The sequence below is a fragment of the Rhinopithecus bieti genome, unplaced genomic scaffold (assembly GCF_001698545.2).
Source record: "Rhinopithecus bieti isolate Rb0 unplaced genomic scaffold, ASM169854v2 scaffold_8783, whole genome shotgun sequence".
Lineage (NCBI taxonomy): Eukaryota > Metazoa > Chordata > Mammalia > Primates > Cercopithecidae > Rhinopithecus > Rhinopithecus bieti.
In genome coordinates this window covers 3,010,869-3,029,546 of record NW_016806197.1, presented here as the reverse complement: position 1 = coordinate 3,029,546, position 18,678 = coordinate 3,010,869, and the positions used below count along the sequence as shown (strand labels likewise).

Sequence of the window (18,678 nt, the reverse complement as noted above, 5' to 3'; positions counted from 1 at the left end):
AATCTCTGTTTAGTTAATGGGGATTTTAAAGTATACATTTTATGCTTAGAAGCATTTTAAACCGTGTAACCATACCAGAAGAATATCAGTGGATAAATGTCACAGTGCAAACTACTTGAAAGCTGTTAGCTGTTTCCATTTGCTGATTTATTGTTGTTTTGATTTGCATAAATGACTTTTGGTGGGCAAGTTGGTGGCAATCAAAAGGAACACTGTAGTTATTCGGTTGTACTTTGTAAAGCCTCAGCTCGGCCTGTTTGGGTCTGCATCCCAGCAGGTGTTAGAAGTTCCACTGCCTATAGGTTTGTTACTTTGTTGTATCCAGAAGCAGCATCTCTAAGCATTTTCTAGAAGTAATGGTCTGTTATTAACCAAATTGCTCTCTTTAAGACATTTTAGAACAGAGAAGTTTAGTTCCCTATTTCAAAAAAGCCTTGATATATTTACAGAAGGCTAGTTTTTAAAGTAGTATCATTTCCTGAGTCTTAAGGTGCTTGGTAAACCAAGATTACATTATCCTCCAAAGTAACCACCTGGTCTGTGCTGGTTTTTGGAAAATTCATGGAAGTGATTAGTTACACCAGGTAAATAATCTTAAATACCTTTAATCCTTTCCTTTGTTGCTAGGAGTCTTGGTTTACAAGACATTTATGCTGTGAAGGCCATAGCAATTAACCAGCTAACCTTGAATAATTCTGAAATAATGAAGCAGCATTTAAGGAGTCACGGGTACCGATATAAAAACCTAGGTGAGGAGGAAAGGATAAGGGTGGGCAGAGTTCAACACTGAAAACCATTCAGAATTTGACTGTCATCTTCAAAACAGTTTAAGGACGCTAACCTTTCACACACATCTATGGAACAGGTAACAGATAAAGTGCGACTGGCTTCGTTTTTAACAATTGTTTAATGTGACGGGAAGAATTATTAACACAAGTACGGAAGTACCTATATTTGAGTTACAGCTCAGAACTGTAAAGACAGCACTGAATAAATGTTGATGTTTTAAGCTGTTTTTTTGTTTGTTTGTTGTTTGTTTTTGAGACACAGTTTCACTCTCGCCCAGGCTGGAATTCGGTAGTGCAATCTTGGCTCACTGCAATCTCCACCTCCCAGGTTCAATTGATTCTCATGCCTCAGCCTCTGAAGTAGCTGAGATTACAGGTGTGCGCCACCACACCCAGCAAATTTTTGTATTATTGGTAGCAATGGGGTTTTGCCATGTTGGCCAGGCTGGTCTCAAACTGCTGAACTCAAGTAATCTGCCCACCTCAGCCTTCCAAATTGTTGGGATTACAGGCGTGAGTCACCAAACTTGGCCTAAGTTGGTTTTATTTTATTTTATCTTTTTAAATGGTGGGGCCAGGTGCTGTGGCTCACGCCTGTAATCCCAGGACTTTGAGCGGTTGAGGTGGGTGGATCACTTGAGGCCAGGAGTTCAGAACCAGCCTGACCAACATGGTGAAACCCCATCTCTACTAAAAATACAAAAATTAGCCAGGCATGGTGGCGGGCGCCTGTAATCCCAGCTACTCGGGAGGCTGAGGCAGGAGAATTCCTTGAACCTGAGAGGTGGAGGTTGCAGTGAGCTGAGATCACGGCACTGCACTCCAGCCTGGGCGACAGAGAAATAAAAATAAATAAATAAATAAACGAAATAAAATAAAATGGTGGTAAACCACAAAAACAAAAACGCAGAACACCTAACATCATAATGGTTTTTAAATGTACAGGTCAGTAGCATTAAGTATTTTCACACTGTTGTACAACAGAACTGCAGAACTTTTTCATCTCTGAAACTGAATAGGTTAATTTTTATCAAATTGAAGTTGGAGAGAAGCTGAGAGATGATCAGAACCAATCACAACTGTGTGTCCAGCCAAGCACACACGTAGAAATGTCGTCCTTTAGCTCCAGCATAGTGTGTAATGACAGGAATATTTTTGCTCTCTTTTTAAGCTGGAGTCAGAATAGTGGGGCATGAACGTCTTACCAGCTGTTCAGCTTCTCTGAGTCTCTGTCCTCATTTGTAGAACACAGACACTTCTTCCCTGCTTTGCTCTGAAAAGGATTTGAGGCAGCTTACAAAAGTGCACGGAGTACAATGTGGTCAAAGTGGAGACAACTTAGTTAAAGGAAAATGGTAGACTAATAAAATAAAGGCAAGGGATAGTCACTAGACCAAAGGTAGTTTGTAAATTAAACTTCAAGCTTCCTAATGACAAAGCAAAGGGAAACAAATTGAACGGATGATACTACTACCTGCCACACCTAATTTTGAGGATATCATGAGGCTCAAATGAGATAATAGATTTAAAAGCATATAAATAACTTGAAAGACCACGTAACTTGACAGCTAGAAAGAGTAGCTCTAAAAAAGCAAAATAAATCTAAATAAATATTTGTCTTACCATATTTTTCAGATTACAGATACAAAAAAGATGAGCTTTTCAAGAGACTAAAAGTTACAACTTTTGCCCAGCTGGTAAGTTTCATGATCTTCCCACTGGAGTAAAGACTGTCTAATTCGTGTCATTTTATGTGAGTATTTCTAAATTCAACTCTAGGGAATGTTTGCCGAGGAGTTTCTTCTGATTCTTTGTATGTCGTTCAGCTATGGGAAAATTAATTGGTATGTGGTATGTATGTTCACATGAGGATGGTGAGAAATTTTTCTCTCTTTGATAAGAATTCTGTAAAGTAAATGTTTGCCCTACTTTTAATTCATTAAACTTGTGGCTTAGGGGTTTTTTTCCTTATACATTTAACTTCATAGTTAGAATCTATAATTCTGGATCCTGGATTGTTTCAGCATTTTTCTCTGGAAACCAAGTGATTTCCCCTTTTCTTGGACTGATCTTTTCCAAATCATCCTACCAAAGCTGTTTTGTTATTTTGGGCAAGTCACTTTCTTCTTTTATTTGAAAATTATGGAGAAGGCGTCTCTCCGGCTCCCAAGCAAGAGTTCTACCGGCAGAACTCAAGTTGAATCCTGGGTCTTGTGAGCTAAGTTGTGAAAAGTGCTTTAAAAATGAATACTGTATAGAAGTATAAGACACTGTAATCAGTGTATCTGTTACTACATTTACATTTACTTCTTCATTGTGTGGAGAATTGCTGATCCCATTCTATGTTATGCTAAGCGGTCAGTATTGCATTTTTAAGAAATAATGTATAATGCTTGGATCACGATATATACAGATGTGGTTTTAAACTCTTGTTCATGTTTCTTGTCCTAAACTATCTTCTTAGCATTCTAAGTTTATGTAGTGTTCTAAGTGTGCTTTTCTTCTGAAATGATCATCTGCAGTGTATTACCAACACAAAAGGAAGGAGGCCTGCGATTCAGTCTTCAGTTGAGGACACTGACAGCTTCTTCAAACAAGAGATCTTTGATGTTTGTTGTTTCCTCGTCTTTTGTAAAAGACAAAATTGCCTCTGTTTAAAAACAAACAAACATCCACACATTTCATTCTTTTTTCTATCAGATCATCCAAGTTGCTTCCCTCTCTGATCAAACACTGGAAGTGACAGCTGAGGAGATTCAAAGGCTGGAAGGTAATGAGAATTGAGGGTGTGGGGAAAATAACCGGCTGACCATTTGACTGAAACACTCACCCTGTACACATTTGCTGTCTGTTCCCAGGGACTGGGACTTTGATGTGTCTATTTGTAATTAGATTGTTACTCTCAGGGAAATGCTACCTGATACTTTAGTTGTTCATTCTTATTGTAAAAAGCCATCTGGTTTTCTGGCTCTAACACTTACAGTTTCAAATGGTTTAGATGTGTTTAAAATACTAATTACTTTTTTCAATGAATATTTTTAGCATTCTGTGTACCTACACATTAAGTGCTATGAGACTACAGAGATGAACAAAGCACAGCTCTGCTTACATGAAATTGCCAGTCACATGTGTGCACATGCACACATGTATATGTGTTAGGTGGGCTGAATGATAACAGTACCACAGAATTACTAAGGTGGAAGAATTTTAAAATGGAGGAATGGAAGGAAACCATCGTTTGTTGACTGTATATTACAAGGTGAATTCACATGAATTTTCTTACTTAACCTTCTTAAAAACTCTGGAAGGAAGGTACACTTTACAGATGAGAGGCCCAAGCTGCAGAGGTTAAGCTGCCTCCTCAAAGTGATACAGCTAATAAGGAAGGGACCTGAGTTACAAATCTAAGTGTCTCCAGTAGCATCCAGTGTCTTCTTGCTGCCTTCATTGTACCCTTAAGGGACTGAAAAGTGCCTTTAGGAAAGGTGCAGGATGTTGTGGGAGAGTTCCAAGGAAGGAAAGACACTTCTAGTTAGAAGACTGAGGTAGGCAGCCAGGCACACTTGCCTCACGCCCATAATCCCAGCACTTTCGGAGGCCAAGGGGGGAAGATCACGAGGTCAGGAGTTCGAGACCAGCCTGACCAACATGGTATAACCCTGTCTCTACCAAAAAAAATACAAAAATTAGCTGGGCGTGATGGTGCGTGCCTGTAATCCCAGCTACTCAGGAGGCTGAGGCAGGAGAATCACTTGAACCCAGGAGGCGGAGGTTACAGTGAGCTGAGACTACACCACTGCACTCCAGCCTGGGCGACAGAGCTAGACTCCGTCTCAAAGAAAAAAAAAAAGGAAGAAGACCAAGGTAGGCTTCCTCAAGGCACTGGAACTGGACCTTGAAGTGGGGTAGAATTTCAACAGGTACAAGTTAAAGATGAGGCATGGAGAGGACAGCACACCAGGCATGTTTGGGGAATTCAGTCATCCAATCTGGCTGTGGTCTAAGGGACGAGTAGGCACTGGGTAGGAGAAAGGCTAGAAAGACAGGTAGGCTCCAGATCTCCTTTCTTAAATACCAAGTTGAAAATAAAACCTACTAGTTGTACTCATGAAAAGAATACACAGAGTTAAGGTCTTTATTTTATCCTGAAGTACCCAGCAATCAGTGTGTGGCTGTTTATTGAAGAGGAATGTGTTTTGTTAAGGTTGATGTAGGTCAGGAATTTGACTTCTGATTTCAAGACAAGTTTCTCAGGAAGTCTGAACACTGGGTTTGTGCAACTCAACTGTCATTTCCCCGGGCTGGTTTTTGTTAGGGAGGATAAAGAGAATCTGAAAACAACAGGAATTTATCTTTGACAGATGCCTCTCACAAAGCAGAGAAATAAGAGCTCTTTGTAACAGAGATAATTGAGTCTCCTCATACAAGTACTCCCAATTTTAACTGGGTTATATAAGCACCTAGATTTGGTCCTTCAATTCATTGTTGAGATTGCAGCACCAGAACATATGGGCACATGCAATTTTCTCTTCTGAGATAAATTTGCGCAGCAAAGTAGGCTCTTGTAAAGTAGGACACCATAATGTGTGAGTAATATTAGTGTTTTTCTAGTGCTCTACACAGATAATAATTCACTCAGGAGTGCCTGGGGAACAGATTGTATCTGTATACATATTGGCTATCTTTGAAGGGATTAAAAACAAAAAAAAAACTCCTTTTATAATGTTTATCGCTTTTGCCTAACTTAAAAGTGTGTTTCTAGTAAGTTAGGAAACCGTAAAAAGTATATAAAGAAGCAAATTAAATAACTAATAATCACTCTGTATGTTTTGGTCCGCTTTCCCCTCTCTAACCCCTCACGCCAATTAAATCTATATTCTTTGTATAATTTTGTATTGTGCTGTTTTCAATTATCCCTTTTTCATTCATACTTTCCCATGTCGCTAAATAGGCTCCAGAAGCATGACTATAAAGATTGTGTTGTCATCTAATGTCTGTCCTTTGGATATACCATAATTTAATTATTCTCTTGGTGGGCATTATAGTTTTTTCTGATTTCTTACCTTTATAAAATAATGCTACAATGTATATATGTAAATGTTTGTATGATTCTGATTATTTCCTGAGGATAAATTGCTGCAGAGGGTCAAAGGGTGAAACCATTTTAGACACCCAGTGCTGATTGCCACATTCTCTCCAGCATGGTTCTACCTGTTTGCATTCCCACCAGGAATGAATGAGAAGACCTGTTTTTCCTCGTCCCAGCCAAAGCTGAATAATTATCATTTCTGTTAATATTCTCCAGTTTAATAGATGAAAATAGTATCTAATAGATTTTATTTATTTGATAGTAAGATTATGCTCTGTGTGTGTGTGTTTACTGGTCATGAATACATATTTCTTCTTTTAAGGAGTTTATACGCTCTTTTTCCTTTCTTTCTAATAGGATGTTCATCTTTTTCTTACTGATTTGTGAGAGTTCTGAATAATTATGATATCTTTATACAGTGGAGAACAATACTAACTTGACAATGCATGAGGCAAAAATCTTGATTAGTTGGAACAATTTCCAGGCTATATTAAGTAAAAATAAAACAACAGAATAGAATTCTCCTGGATTTGTAAAAGGGGGAAGAAGTAAAATATATGCAAGCACATGTAAATGTTTTATTTCTGGAATGAGACCTAAATATGTGAAAGTGTTTAATACACTGATACTTCCCTTGGGGAAGGAGGCAGGAGGGCCTGCATGTCTTCAGTGGGGAAAAGACTTCCTTTCTATGTTAACAATTTAATCTTGTTTGCATTTTTACCTCGTGCACATGATCTTATTTGCATTTTTACTCTTTTCACATTATATTACAGAGCTAGTTAATGTTTTAAGTCTATAAATTAAGTATATTAACCTTCTTAATTCATGTGTGTTACAGATCTTTCTCCTAATTTGTTATTCACCTTTTAATTTTCTTTGTGTTGGTTTTGATATATATGAAGTTGCATTTTTACATGATCAAATCTATTAGCCCATACTGTTGTTTTCTTTTATTGCTTTAGACTCATAAAATTCAATGTTGGTAAATTATTTACCTACATTTTCTTCTATTGGCTTGTTTGTTTGCATTTAAACCATCTGGTATGTATTTTGATATATGACACGAGGTGATTATTTGAATTAGATTTTTCCAGATAGTTGAGAAATATTCCCAGCACCATATACTCAGTAGTTCTACCTTTACCCACTGATTTATGATATGGATGTATTGACTTTTTGTTTATATTCTTTTCCATGTTCTCTATTATATTCCATTGTTCTGGTTGCAGTGCTGTACTATTTTGATCATTTTACCTTTTTAACATATGTTACTATTTGATAAGGCAGGTCTCCAAATCGCCCCTAATTATGTATGTATATACATATATTTTCCTATTTCCTCATATATATGAAAAACCAACACATCAAAAACCCATGGGTATATATTGCTTCCAGAATATATATTCAGTCTTGTGAAACTGAATAGGAAAAAAGGATTTGAGTCTGTGTGTGTGTGTGTGTGTGTCTGTGTCTGTATTTGCTCTTCTTATTTTTTAAATCCTTTTCAGTTTAAAAAAAAAATCCCTTTGGGATTAGTATTAAGGCCAAAAGTTAACTTTGGGAGGGACTCATGTTTTAGTTTTAGTTGCCCAATCAGGAACATGCACTCTCTTCATTGAGGTCTTCTTTAAGGCCTCTAAGTAACGTTTTTATAAGTCCTATAAAGGATTTATACATTTTTATAGGTTATTCACATTTGGTTTAGGTTCATTTCTTGGAGAGTACGTTTGATAACTGCAGTTGTTACTGTATATGAGATTTTTCTGTCATTTTTAAATTGGTGTATAGAACAAATATTTTAGCATTTCTTTTATCTAACCACATATTTATTACACTTATTCTCGTATTATTCTCTTAAAATTTCTAGGTATATTATCATATCATATGCAAAATTAATATCCTCTTTAATAATTAGACTTGTTGTTTTTATTTTTATTTATTTATTTTTTTGAGATGGAGTCCTGCTGTGTTGCCCAGGCTGCAGTGCAGTGGCACGATCTCAGCTCAATGCAACCTCCGCCTCCCAGGTTCAAGTGATGCTCCTGCCTCAGCCTCCTGAGTAGCTGGGATTACAGTGCCTGCCACCACACCTGGCTAATTTTTGTATTTTCAGTAGAGACTGGGTTTCACCATGTTGGCCAGGCTAGTCTCAAACTCCTGACCTCAAGTGATCCACCCCATTCAGCCTCCCAAAGTGCTGGGATTATAGGCGTGAGCCACCACGCCCGGCCTGTTGTTATTGTTATTTTTTAATCTTATTGTATTGGTTAGAACAGCAAATTCTCAAACATTTTGTTCTCTTCCTCCACTCTGTTAAAAATTATTGAAGATCCCAAAGAGCTTTGGCTTATGTGCTTTATGTCTATTAATATTTATTGTATTGAAAATTTAAACTGGGAACTGAAACAGTATTTATTATTTCACTTAAAATAACAATACTAAACCCATTACAAACATAAATAACATGTTTTTATGAAAAATAGCATTATTTCCAAAACAAAATTTTACTGAGAACGTATTGTTTTACATATTTTGTAAATCTCTTTAGTGTCTGGTTTAATGAAAGGATCGCGGATTTTCCTCTCTGCTTCTGCAGTGTCTGTTGTGATATGCTGTTTGGGTTAAAGTGCGTGAGGAAAATTCAGCTCACACAAACCTGTAGGTGGAAAAGGGAGAAGTATTTTAATAGCCCTTTCAGATAAAACTTGACAACTGCTAGTTTCTTAAGGATTAGCTGTAATGTAGAATCTGAAATCATATCAATGAATCTTTGATACTGTTAGATTAAAATCAGGCACTTTCAGTGTAACTGTCTTATATCTTGAATCTTTTACCTGTGCATGATTGTATAACATCATGCATTGGCCATTTAGAAAATATTGGTTCACCGAGTTATGAAGATCTTCCCAAAGGTTAATACATTTTATTATACACCTGTCAAAAAAATCACATATATTATTCTCACGATCTATCTTACCAAAAAGGTCTGTAAGCGTGGGGAAGCAGCTCCCCATACTTCCTGATGGCAAACACGGTTTCTAAAACTTCGAGTTTTGCTCAAAATACAATCATTGGCAGCAGTGCCATCAGTAGTGTTCCTTGAAATAACAGGCTTATTTAGTTCACTTCTGAGAAAATGTCTGCCAAATACTCAAGTCTAACTAACCATAGTTTTCTGTCAGTTTTCTTCCAAGCAAAAATGGTGTGCATAGCAAAAGTTACTGGTTCAGCCTGCAACTCAACAATCACACTAATACTTTTCCTTGAGATAACCCTGGTAATTTGGTATGTAGCAAACTTAATTGTATGTGGACTCCTCACTTCATCACACAGAACATTAAAAAAAGCATGTACTTCAAGGTGAGATTTAATAAGAATAGTAACTGTTACTGCTTTAACAGGGATCGTCTTTTAGTGTGACTGCCATACTTATTTACTGTGAATGCATGCGTGATGGTGAATAATACAATGATTGCCAATAAAGTTTGGTGCCACAGCCCTGATTTTTACTAAGGTGCTAGCAGCTTTATCCACCATTTCTTTTGTACCATCAGTGCAAATATAAAAACGGTAAAAAAGACAAGTAACATCTTATGAAAATAGCTTTTACCTTGCAGATCCCTGGAAGGGCCTTGGGGATATCTGGGGTCCACCACACTTTGGGAACGTGTACATTAGCACTTCCACAGCAATTTAATAATGATGAAAAGATTTCCTTTTCTTGACTTCATGTCTTTGGAACTGTCTAATAAGTAAACACAAATCCTGAGGCTCAATCTAATTATTTCTTCATTTGTAAATATTAGACAATGATTCTGCAGCTTCAGACCCTGATGCCGAAACCACTGCCAGGACTAACGGGAAAGGAAATCCAGGTGAGCAGTCGCCGAGCCCTGAGCAGCTCATAAACAACGCGGGAGCAGGGGACTCCAGCCGCTCAACCCTTCAGAGGTACTCGAAGCTGATTCATATTTTCACTGTGTTTTGCCTTTATATTAACCTAGAGGCCAATTTCGGGGATCTGTGGTTTTTTTTTTTTCTTTTCTTTTCTTGCCTTAGAAACAGAACTGGCAGGAGTAAAGTCTCACATTTTAATCCCAGCCTTCTACTTTCTCTTTATGTAAATGCCACCTCCTGAATCTTTTTCACTGCATTCTTACTGAGTTAATGGAGAATATATTAATAGGAGAGTTTAATTTTCATTTCTCAGTTCCATTCTTCTCCCTTCTACATGTAAGTTTGTTATGAGGAATTACTTTACAAATACTATCTTTTGATTCAGAGAGTATGATTTTTCCCCCTTTTCTGACTGCTGCAGCTTATAATACCCGGTCCGGAAGTGACAGTGCCACACGTAGTGCTCTGATACTGAGTGTGCAAAGGAAAAAGCAGTACTTGGTGTTGATTCTAAAGCTGAATGTGGCTGTTCCTTCTTTTTATTTTATTCTTCTGCCCCTTCTTCTAAGGCCTCCTTATTCCATGGATTACATGGACTTTAGTCCGTGTAGTACTTTCTCACTAATATTAAGTGTTGATTACAAGACAGTACTGATTTTCAGCAGATATCCATCCCTTTGACTGATAAAATAGTTCTAGAGAAATTAGTTCTACCAGAGAAAGAATTGCTATCATCATTCCACCATTATTATTATTCTTTTAGCTTCATATTATTATAGTTAACTTTTGCAAAAGGACTCTAAAATTGCATTCAAGAAGAGACAGGCCAACAGGACTTCCACTGAGGATGCAGTTTCTTATCAAACAGATGTTCTTCTCCTTTGGTTCAACAAAATATGCACTATATAGCACAGAGTTACAGTGTTTATTGGATTTAAACGCAGAATTTGATTTGCTGTTATGGGAAGGAAGCTAAGGTACATACTAAGCTGTGATTTAGCATGTATGTCTTGGTATTTCCTAAGAAAGTAACCATCTTCTTATTCCAGTAAGGATATTTCACTGCTTGCCATTTTGTTCATAACACTTAGTCTTCTTATTCCTTTGATTCATGTTTTTACCACATTTTCCCTATAATATTAAGACGGTGACCAGTTTTGGTGATTGATTGACCGTAGACTCAGAACTGTTAGTGGTAGTGGTTAGCTTCCTCATTTTAATCCCAGCTCTTCCTCTGTCTCATTCTATGAATGCCACCAAATCTAAAGCCTCATCAACCTCAATGTTGTAACCTACAAAACTGAAGTAAGTACAGAGAGCTATGGAAGTATTAAGACTCAATACCATAGCAGATAGGTCACTGACTATGTGTATGAAATGTATAAAGCATTATTGTTACTTTAATTACTTATAATATACCTAGAAAGAAATGCCTTTCCTTTTTCCTGTCCTACCAACCATATTCTTTCCTCTTTTGCCCCACTGGATTCACGGTTCCCTTCTTTCTCCCTCTGATGCTGCCCTTGTGGCTAGAGGCAGCATGCACCCTTCAGTCCCTAACCCCTCAGCCATGTAATGCACTGACACGCATTGTCTGAAGGTGAGTGTGGACATGTGGGTCTCCTGTGTGGGGTCCAGTGTAGTAGAAGAGGAAGTCCACAGGATCCTGCATTCAGAGGCAGAACTGAGACACCACGTCCATGTTCCTTTCCCTTTGAAGCGCCCTTTGAAAACAGATTGAGCACTCATCTCACTACTCTGAAGAAACATGTTTGACCTTTAAGCCACCAACCTCTGACTAGTTTCTGCTGACCTACTTTTTCACTTGCAGTGTCATCAGTGGTGTTGGGGAACTGGATCTAGACAAAGGGCCAGTGAAGAAAGCAGAGCCTAATGCCAAAGACAAACCTTATCCTGACTGCCCCTTCCTGCTGCTAGATGTGCGTGATAGAGATTCTTACCAGCAGTGCCACATTGTTGGAGGTAAGAGAGAGAAGGCTTTAAAGTGCCTCACTCTCAAGAACAGAGAGCCTGCTCTTGAGTCTAGGCAGGCTGGAACCACAGCTCATGGTAGACAGTTAAGCAAACTGTACGTTAGCTGGATCCATTATGGAATCCTACAGGATTGGCTCCACCATAAAATACTCTGAGAGGCTGCTCATTTTCACAGGTGGTGGTCAGAAGGAGGGAAATGAAGCTTCATACTTTGTTCATAGTGCCCTCTTTCTTCTCTTTCACAGAAGTGTTTAGGTTTATGGCTCCTTGATTTTTTTTTTTTTTTTTTTTTTTTTTTTTTTTTTTTTTTTTTTTTTTTTTGTCAATATCTTGCTCTGTGGCCAAGACTGCAGTGCAGTGGTGCGATCATGGCTCACTGCAGCCTTGCCTTCCTGGGCTCAAGTGATCCTCCTGCCTCAGCCTCTCGAGTACCTGGGACTAGGGGCATATGCCACAACACCCGGCTAATGTTTTTGTATTTTTTATAGAGATGAGGCCTCACCATGTTGCCCGGGCTGGTCTCAAACTCCTGGACTCAAGCGGTCCACCCACCTTGGCCTCCCAAAGTGCTGGGATTATAGGTGTGTACCACCGTGCCCAGCAGCTCATGAATTTTGAAGATGTATTTAACTCTTAGATTTTAAACCAGCTGGGAATTGAGGCCAAGTTGTATTAAGAGAACAACAGACTTCCTAAACTTTTTCTTCTCTTTGCAGCTTACAGTTACCCAATTGCAACTCTGTCTAGAACAATGAACCCTTATTCAAATGATATTCTTGAATATGTATCCTTTGTTGCATTTTAAGGAATTGGGTGGTATGAGGATTATAAGAATCAAAGTTACCGTGCACCACGCTCCTGGTAAGAATGCTGTGAAGGACCTTTGATGTTATTCAGCTGAGCATATTTTAGAATTTGGATTCCTAGCTATTGCCGAGAATCCTGACTTTGAGGCGGACGCTTTCAAACTGTCTTGCCCTGGGCCAAAAAACACTAGGTTAAGAGTTAGGATCCATTGAGAGTTAGTCCTAAGAGAGTTTTTTCCTTCCAGAAAACTTTACATAGCAGAACTTAGGGTTTTTTTCTATTTTAATTTTTTCTTTTAAAATTTTAATTTTTTCATTCATAAAAATTATACAAGCAGAAAATTAATTTTTTTTTTTGAGACGGAGTCTCACTTTGTCACCCAGGCTGGAGTGCAGTGGCACGCTCTCGGCTCACTGCAAGCTCTACCTCCCGTGTTCACGCCATTCTCCTGCCTCAGCCTCCTGAGTAGCTGGGACTACAGGCACCCGCCACCATGCCTGGCTAATTTTTTTTTTTGTATTTTTAGTAGAGACAGGGTTTCACCATGTTAGCCAGGATGGTCTCAATCTCCTGACCTCGTGATCCACCTGCCTTGGCCTCCCAAAGTGCTGGAATTACAGGCGTGAGCCACCATGCCCGGCCGAAAATAATTTAAATACCAAAAATTATTAAAAGGAAAATTGAAATCTCTTATAATCACACAGTTGAGCAGTGGCTCCTATTACACTATTAGTATATTTTGTTCCAGACTGTCTTTTGCGTGTTTGTTTTTTTTTGACGAAGTTGAAACCTTACTGTATATGTAATTTAGTATCCTGCTTTTTTTCAGTTCATATTCCGTATTTCCCCATGCTGATGCAAGCCTTCTGTAAACCACATTTTTGATGCTATGTAATATCTTCAGATTTACTATGATTTACTAAACTATTCCTTGATTTTGGACTTTTTAGATGGCTCCCACATTTTTACTATCATAAATAGGCTTCAGTGGACACATTAGGCATAGAAGTTGTTCTATTTATTCATCTGTAAAATGGGGATTGCAGTATTTACTTTCCAGGGTCGTGAGGATAAGAGAGCTAAAGGATGTAAAGTCCGTAACTAGCGCTGTCTCTTAGGCCATGGTAACATCAGTTTGCAGAAAAAACGAATACCAGTTTGTGTGGTTTCCATGACGGGAAACCATCCGGTCCCTGCTGGTGTGATGGTAAGAATGGGCTTGTCCATTGTTCCCAGGACCTCAGACAGGTGGACTGACCTTTTATTCCTTGGGGGTTTCTCGTAGTCTTTGGACATCAACCCAGTGCCTTGGAACCTTAACTCATCTGACTCTTAGAAAAATGCCCATGGCAAGATCATCATTCTGTATGACGACGATGAAAGGCTGGCCAGTCAGGCGGCCACCACCATGTGCGAGCGTGGATTTGAAAACCTCTTCATGCTTTCCGGAGGTGAGCAAGTGATACTCTGCTTGGGACTTCAAAGGCCAATCATCCTTCAGTCCCACCTGCATCCCCTTTTCTCTCTTGGTGCTCAGAATTCAGTGTTCTGGAAAGAGAAAAAGCCATGCTGGCTGAAAGGAGTCAGGAGTTATGTGAAACTTCCCTTAGCTTCATCAGCACATGTTTTTAATTCCTGATGTTGCTTCAGGGCTCTGTCAGAAAGCCCTAATGCGGAAGACTTGAGCAAAAGGATTTCTTGTGGAATTCTCAGAATCCCATGTAACAACAAATATTTTCTGGTATAATTTGCTTAATGATGAAATAGTTAAGAAAAATTTCATGTCCTTGTGTTGGCCTCAACTTGATGACCAGAGATTAGAAGACATGCGGGCTTCTTTCCAGGTTTTGGCTTGGCCTTGCCATATTAATGCAGCTTTTTCTGATGCTTTTCCAAACCTAGGTCTAAAAGTCTTAGCTCAGAAATTCCCGGAAGGACTGATTACTGGTTCCCTGCCAGCGTCTTGCCAGCAGGCCCTTCCTCCTGGTTCTGCCCGGAAACGATCCAGCCCCAAAGTGCCACCCCTACCAGCTGAGAATAAATGGAGATTTACCCCAGAAGACTTAAAAAAGATAGAATATTATCTGGAAGAGGAGCAAGGGCCTGCAGATCATCCTAGTAAGATCTTTTGACCTTTAAATACAATGTTTGGTTTGCAGCCTTGAATATCACCTCATCATATGAAAACCTTCATCTCTTATATTTAGATTCTTACAATACTAGGGAGGTGTGTTACAGGTGCTGGGGAGGGGAGGCAGTGGAGGTGACCCCAGATAGTGGCAAGAATTATGCATTGAAGAGAGACTTTATCAAAATGTAGAGCCTTTTTTTGAGACAGAGTCTTGCTCTATCACCCAGGCTGGAATGCTGCAACGTCCGTCTCCCTGGTTCAAGCGATTCTCCCACCCCAGCCTCCTGAGTAGGTGGGATTACAGGTGCCCACCACCATGCCAGGGAAATTTTTTTTGTACTTTTAGTAGAGACAGGGTTTCACCATGTTGGCCAGGCTGATCTCGAACTCCTGGCCACAAGTGATCCGCCCACCTCAGCCTTCCAAAGTGCTAGGATTACAGGCATGAGCCACTGCGCCCAGGCAAAAATGTAGAGACTTCATCAAAAAGTATATCTCAGGCAAAACTGAGGAGTTAAACATCAGACATTCAGATTCTTTCTTGGAAAGTTTTTAATTCCTTCTGCTGCGTTCGCTTCTCCACTCTGAGAGCCTCCGGGGTTTGTCTTCCTACCTTCGTTTAACCATACTGCGTCTTCTTCTCTTTCCCCTAATCGCTCCTCAGCTGCATCCTCTCTACGAAGGAAGTAGTGGAGGACAGACTAGGTTTGTTGGGGATGATGGAGAGGAAGGGAAAAAACCTATCTGGGTTTCCCTTCATTTCTGTCCCCCTCCCCACCTTCAGGCTGATCTCAAGGATGAGGAGTAGGTCATCATTGGCCTAAAGTAGGTACTGCACAGGACTTCATTAGCTTAAAACTGTACTTGGCAGATTGTCCCTGGAATCATTCTTGCAGCTATCTTCCTTCTTTCTTGCTCCCTTCAGGCCGAATGAACCAAGCTAACTCCTCCGGAAGAGACTCCAAGGTACCTGGTGCCCGAAGCACTCAGAATCTGCCTGGTGGGGGCCCTGCCAGCCATTCAAACCCCCGCTCCCTCAGCAGTGGCCACCTGCAAGGCAAACCCTGGAAGTAAAGACTTTGTCTCACTTAGGCAAATAAATGTTTTTCCTCTTTTCGGAACCCCTGAGCATTTCCCAAGTTGGGTCATTTCCAGAAACTTCTGCAGAGGAAAAGACCATGACATACGTATGGGATAGGCCCTCTTCCCTCTCCCTATCTCCAGTTCCTCTCCCCTCAGGAGGCCACCTCAGGAAGAATTTTGACAGGTGACCACAAAAACCAGAGGTGTGACAGGCTCTAGTGTCCTCCCTGTTGTTTATAGCATATTTAAGTCTTGTGAAACTGTATAGGAAAAAAGGATCTAAGTTTTTAGTTTTTTGTTGTTGTTGTTGTTGTTTTTAAATAAGGTTCAGCTTGTTGGGTATCTCTTCATTGTTTTGTAAATACTTCAGTCACATCTGCCCGTGTGCCCCTCCTGACCGCCTTTTTGTTCACTATTCTTGACTTCATGAAGGCTTCTCTTTGCAGTCTTGGTGTGAGAAGCTGTTTCCAGGGGTGCAGATGAGCCTTAGGTTCCAGCCGCCTGCAGGCCCCACCCCAGTGGACTCACTCAGCAAGAAGCTCTCTGCCCAGCATACTGCAGGCCCTATTTTGAGTATGGAAGCCAGTGCCTGTGTGCATCACTCAAATTGAAGATGAGGAGAATAGCTGTACACTCACTGAATGCTCCCCCTTATTAGATATTTTCCTGGAGCCAGAAAGGTGTGCATGTGGGTGTCTTCACACGGGGGAGGAGGGCCTCTCATGGGAAAGCCCTGGCCACCACACCCTTGAAGCCCACCAAAGCGGCCCTCACTTGTGGTCAGTATATCAGTTTTAATGCCCATTGCCCAACTTCAGTCCATCCATGTTAGATGGATAGAAATTATGGCCACTTGAAAATACCAGCTTTGGTTGGACAACTGTGGACACGCAAGGTGAAGAGAACTCCGAAGTCCTTTCTCAGGGCTGACAGCCTCGTAAGCCCTTGCTTAGAAATACAGTATTAGTCTAATTGAGTAATTAGTGCAATTTCCTGCTTACTTTTCATTCTCATGACTGAACTGTGATTAGGAAGTTGTGATTATAGATTCTGGTTTTGGCCGGAATTTTGAATCAGCATTAATTGAATTGCTAAATGACTGACATTCATTCCATTTAATTGGGGGAACAAAAGGCCTCAGGTAAGGATGAGAAACTCTGAAATCAGATGGAAAAGAGCCATGTTAATTTTTATGGTCTGTGATCATAGCTGTGATAAGGGACTGAGGAATAAATTGTGCTCTTTGTCATGGCAACCAGCTTCTGAAAAGCCAGCTGAAAATTGCCTGTCCTGCTGGTAACTGCTACAGGGTAAGATTTGCCTTAACAGTACTATTTTCTCGCCACAAAAAAAAAAAAAAGAAATGCACCACAGTATTTCTAGCATGGGGCTGTGTTTGTATGAGAAATAAACGTAATAAATATCTCATAAAGACATATGGAAAAATAACTTTCAGATTCAACCCAGTTCTGTTTTAGAGTGTGTTTATTCTTCTCTACTTGATTTCCAAAGTGCAACATTTTCCGATGCTTTAGAAATCAAACAAACCAGGAACATTGTTCAGATGTCAAGCCGTGCCCAATTTTCCACAAGATTCAAGAATCTTGTATAAAATTCAGCCAACGTACACATAGCTTTAATGAGGAGTCTGTCATGTTTCCCCATAAATTTATTGCCTGAGAACTTAGTTCAGGCTTTGCTAATGCCAAAATGCTCTGGCTTTGTATTTTCTTTACAGCGTAGATAGAAAATGCACATTTTCCACACTCAGCTTTCCCCTAGCATGGACAAGATTTTCAGCCATTTTGCCACATACACATTTTAAGGAAAAAATATTTTCTCTGTCACAAAGTTCTGGTTATGCCGTTTTAAAGGTGACTTGTCAGGAGTTGAGACTTCCCTGCCGCATTCTATTTTGAAAGTAAATGGTCTCCCCATTAACATCAGAATGTTCCGATTCTGCATTCCCATCGTCAACTTTGGAGTGTTAGAAACCACTGTATATATGTGGAAAGCCAGGTCAGCCAGACCTATTAGAATTGGTGTGCACTCACCTGAGAGATCTGGCGGGTTGAATATATTTGTGTGTATTTCTCCATAGTGTTTGCTTTCCCCTGTTGGTAAGGATTTTAAATAACCATGCTGAAAAGAGCTGTTCTAATTCTGCACTTTGCATGTTAAATGTTAATATCAAACATTCTTTATGTGCTCGAGGTATTGCTTTTTACATTCTACTTTACCAGTTTCTTCATTAGATTAATTGACATGTATTATTTAAATGACCAGTGATGCTTTGTGCAATTATGAATGTTGAAGATTAAAGTACATAGTTACTAATTTGTTGTTTGCTATGAATACGCTGAAAACTGCCAACTTCTCTCTTCTTTTCTGTCGAGATGATTTGGGGAGCCACAGGAGACTGGTGTGATTTTTGCTGCATCTCCTAGAAAAGCATTTTTTTTTTTTTTTTTTTTTTTTTTTTTAATAAATGAATCAGGAAATCAGTCCAATTAGGGCAGGGGGCCTCAGCTCTCCAGTCAGAAAGCCTGGATTTCTTTTCCTGCTCAGGCTGGGATTGAAGCCACCTTCAACAACTGGATCATGGCTTCCTGCCAGCGTCTCAGGCGTTGACTAGCTGCCCTTGTCTGGGGCTTGTGAACCCTGAGACGGAAGGTGCTTCATCTGTGTATAGCTACAGTGCCACCTGAACAACAGTGATTGCCAAAGTTTAAATCATACCTTAAATGCTTTAAAGGGGTTTGTATTTAAGGAAGGGAGAAAAGAAGGAAAGAAGCAAGGAAATAGGAAGAAGGGAGAGCACAGAGAAAAAGAGAGGCAGAAAGTGAGGGAGAAAAGAGAAAGCTACATTACTTATTTGAGAACAA

The 18,678-nt window shown here is 39.6% G+C and overlaps 1 protein-coding gene across 20 annotated transcripts in view; it reads left to right on the top strand.

Annotated features, from left to right (window-relative positions):
- The window catches only part of CEP41 (centrosomal protein 41), a 48,996-nt gene extending 30,866 nt beyond the window's left edge, over positions 1-18,130 (top strand). For 15 of the 20 annotated variants that reach the window (XM_017875070.1, XM_017875073.1, XM_017875082.1 and 12 more), the window contains 9 exons: positions 2,424-2,485; positions 3,311-3,397; positions 3,489-3,558; positions 9,687-9,831; positions 11,609-11,760; positions 12,489-12,556; positions 13,916-14,030; positions 14,482-14,697; positions 15,636-18,130. In XM_017875070.1, coding sequence (XP_017730559.1) covers positions 2,424-2,485; positions 3,311-3,397; positions 3,489-3,558; positions 9,687-9,831; positions 11,609-11,760; positions 12,489-12,556; positions 13,916-14,030; positions 14,482-14,697; positions 15,636-15,784 — 1,064 coding nt within the window. In that variant the 3' untranslated portion in view covers positions 15,785-18,130. The remainder of the gene's footprint in view (positions 1-2,423; positions 2,486-3,310; positions 3,398-3,488; positions 3,559-9,686; positions 9,832-11,608; positions 11,761-12,488; positions 12,557-13,915; positions 14,031-14,481; positions 14,698-15,635) is intronic. The other 5 variants (XM_017875077.1, XM_017875086.1, XM_017875085.1 and 2 more) reach the window with 1 other exon arrangement.
- Positions 18,131-18,678: the final 548 nt, after the last annotated feature.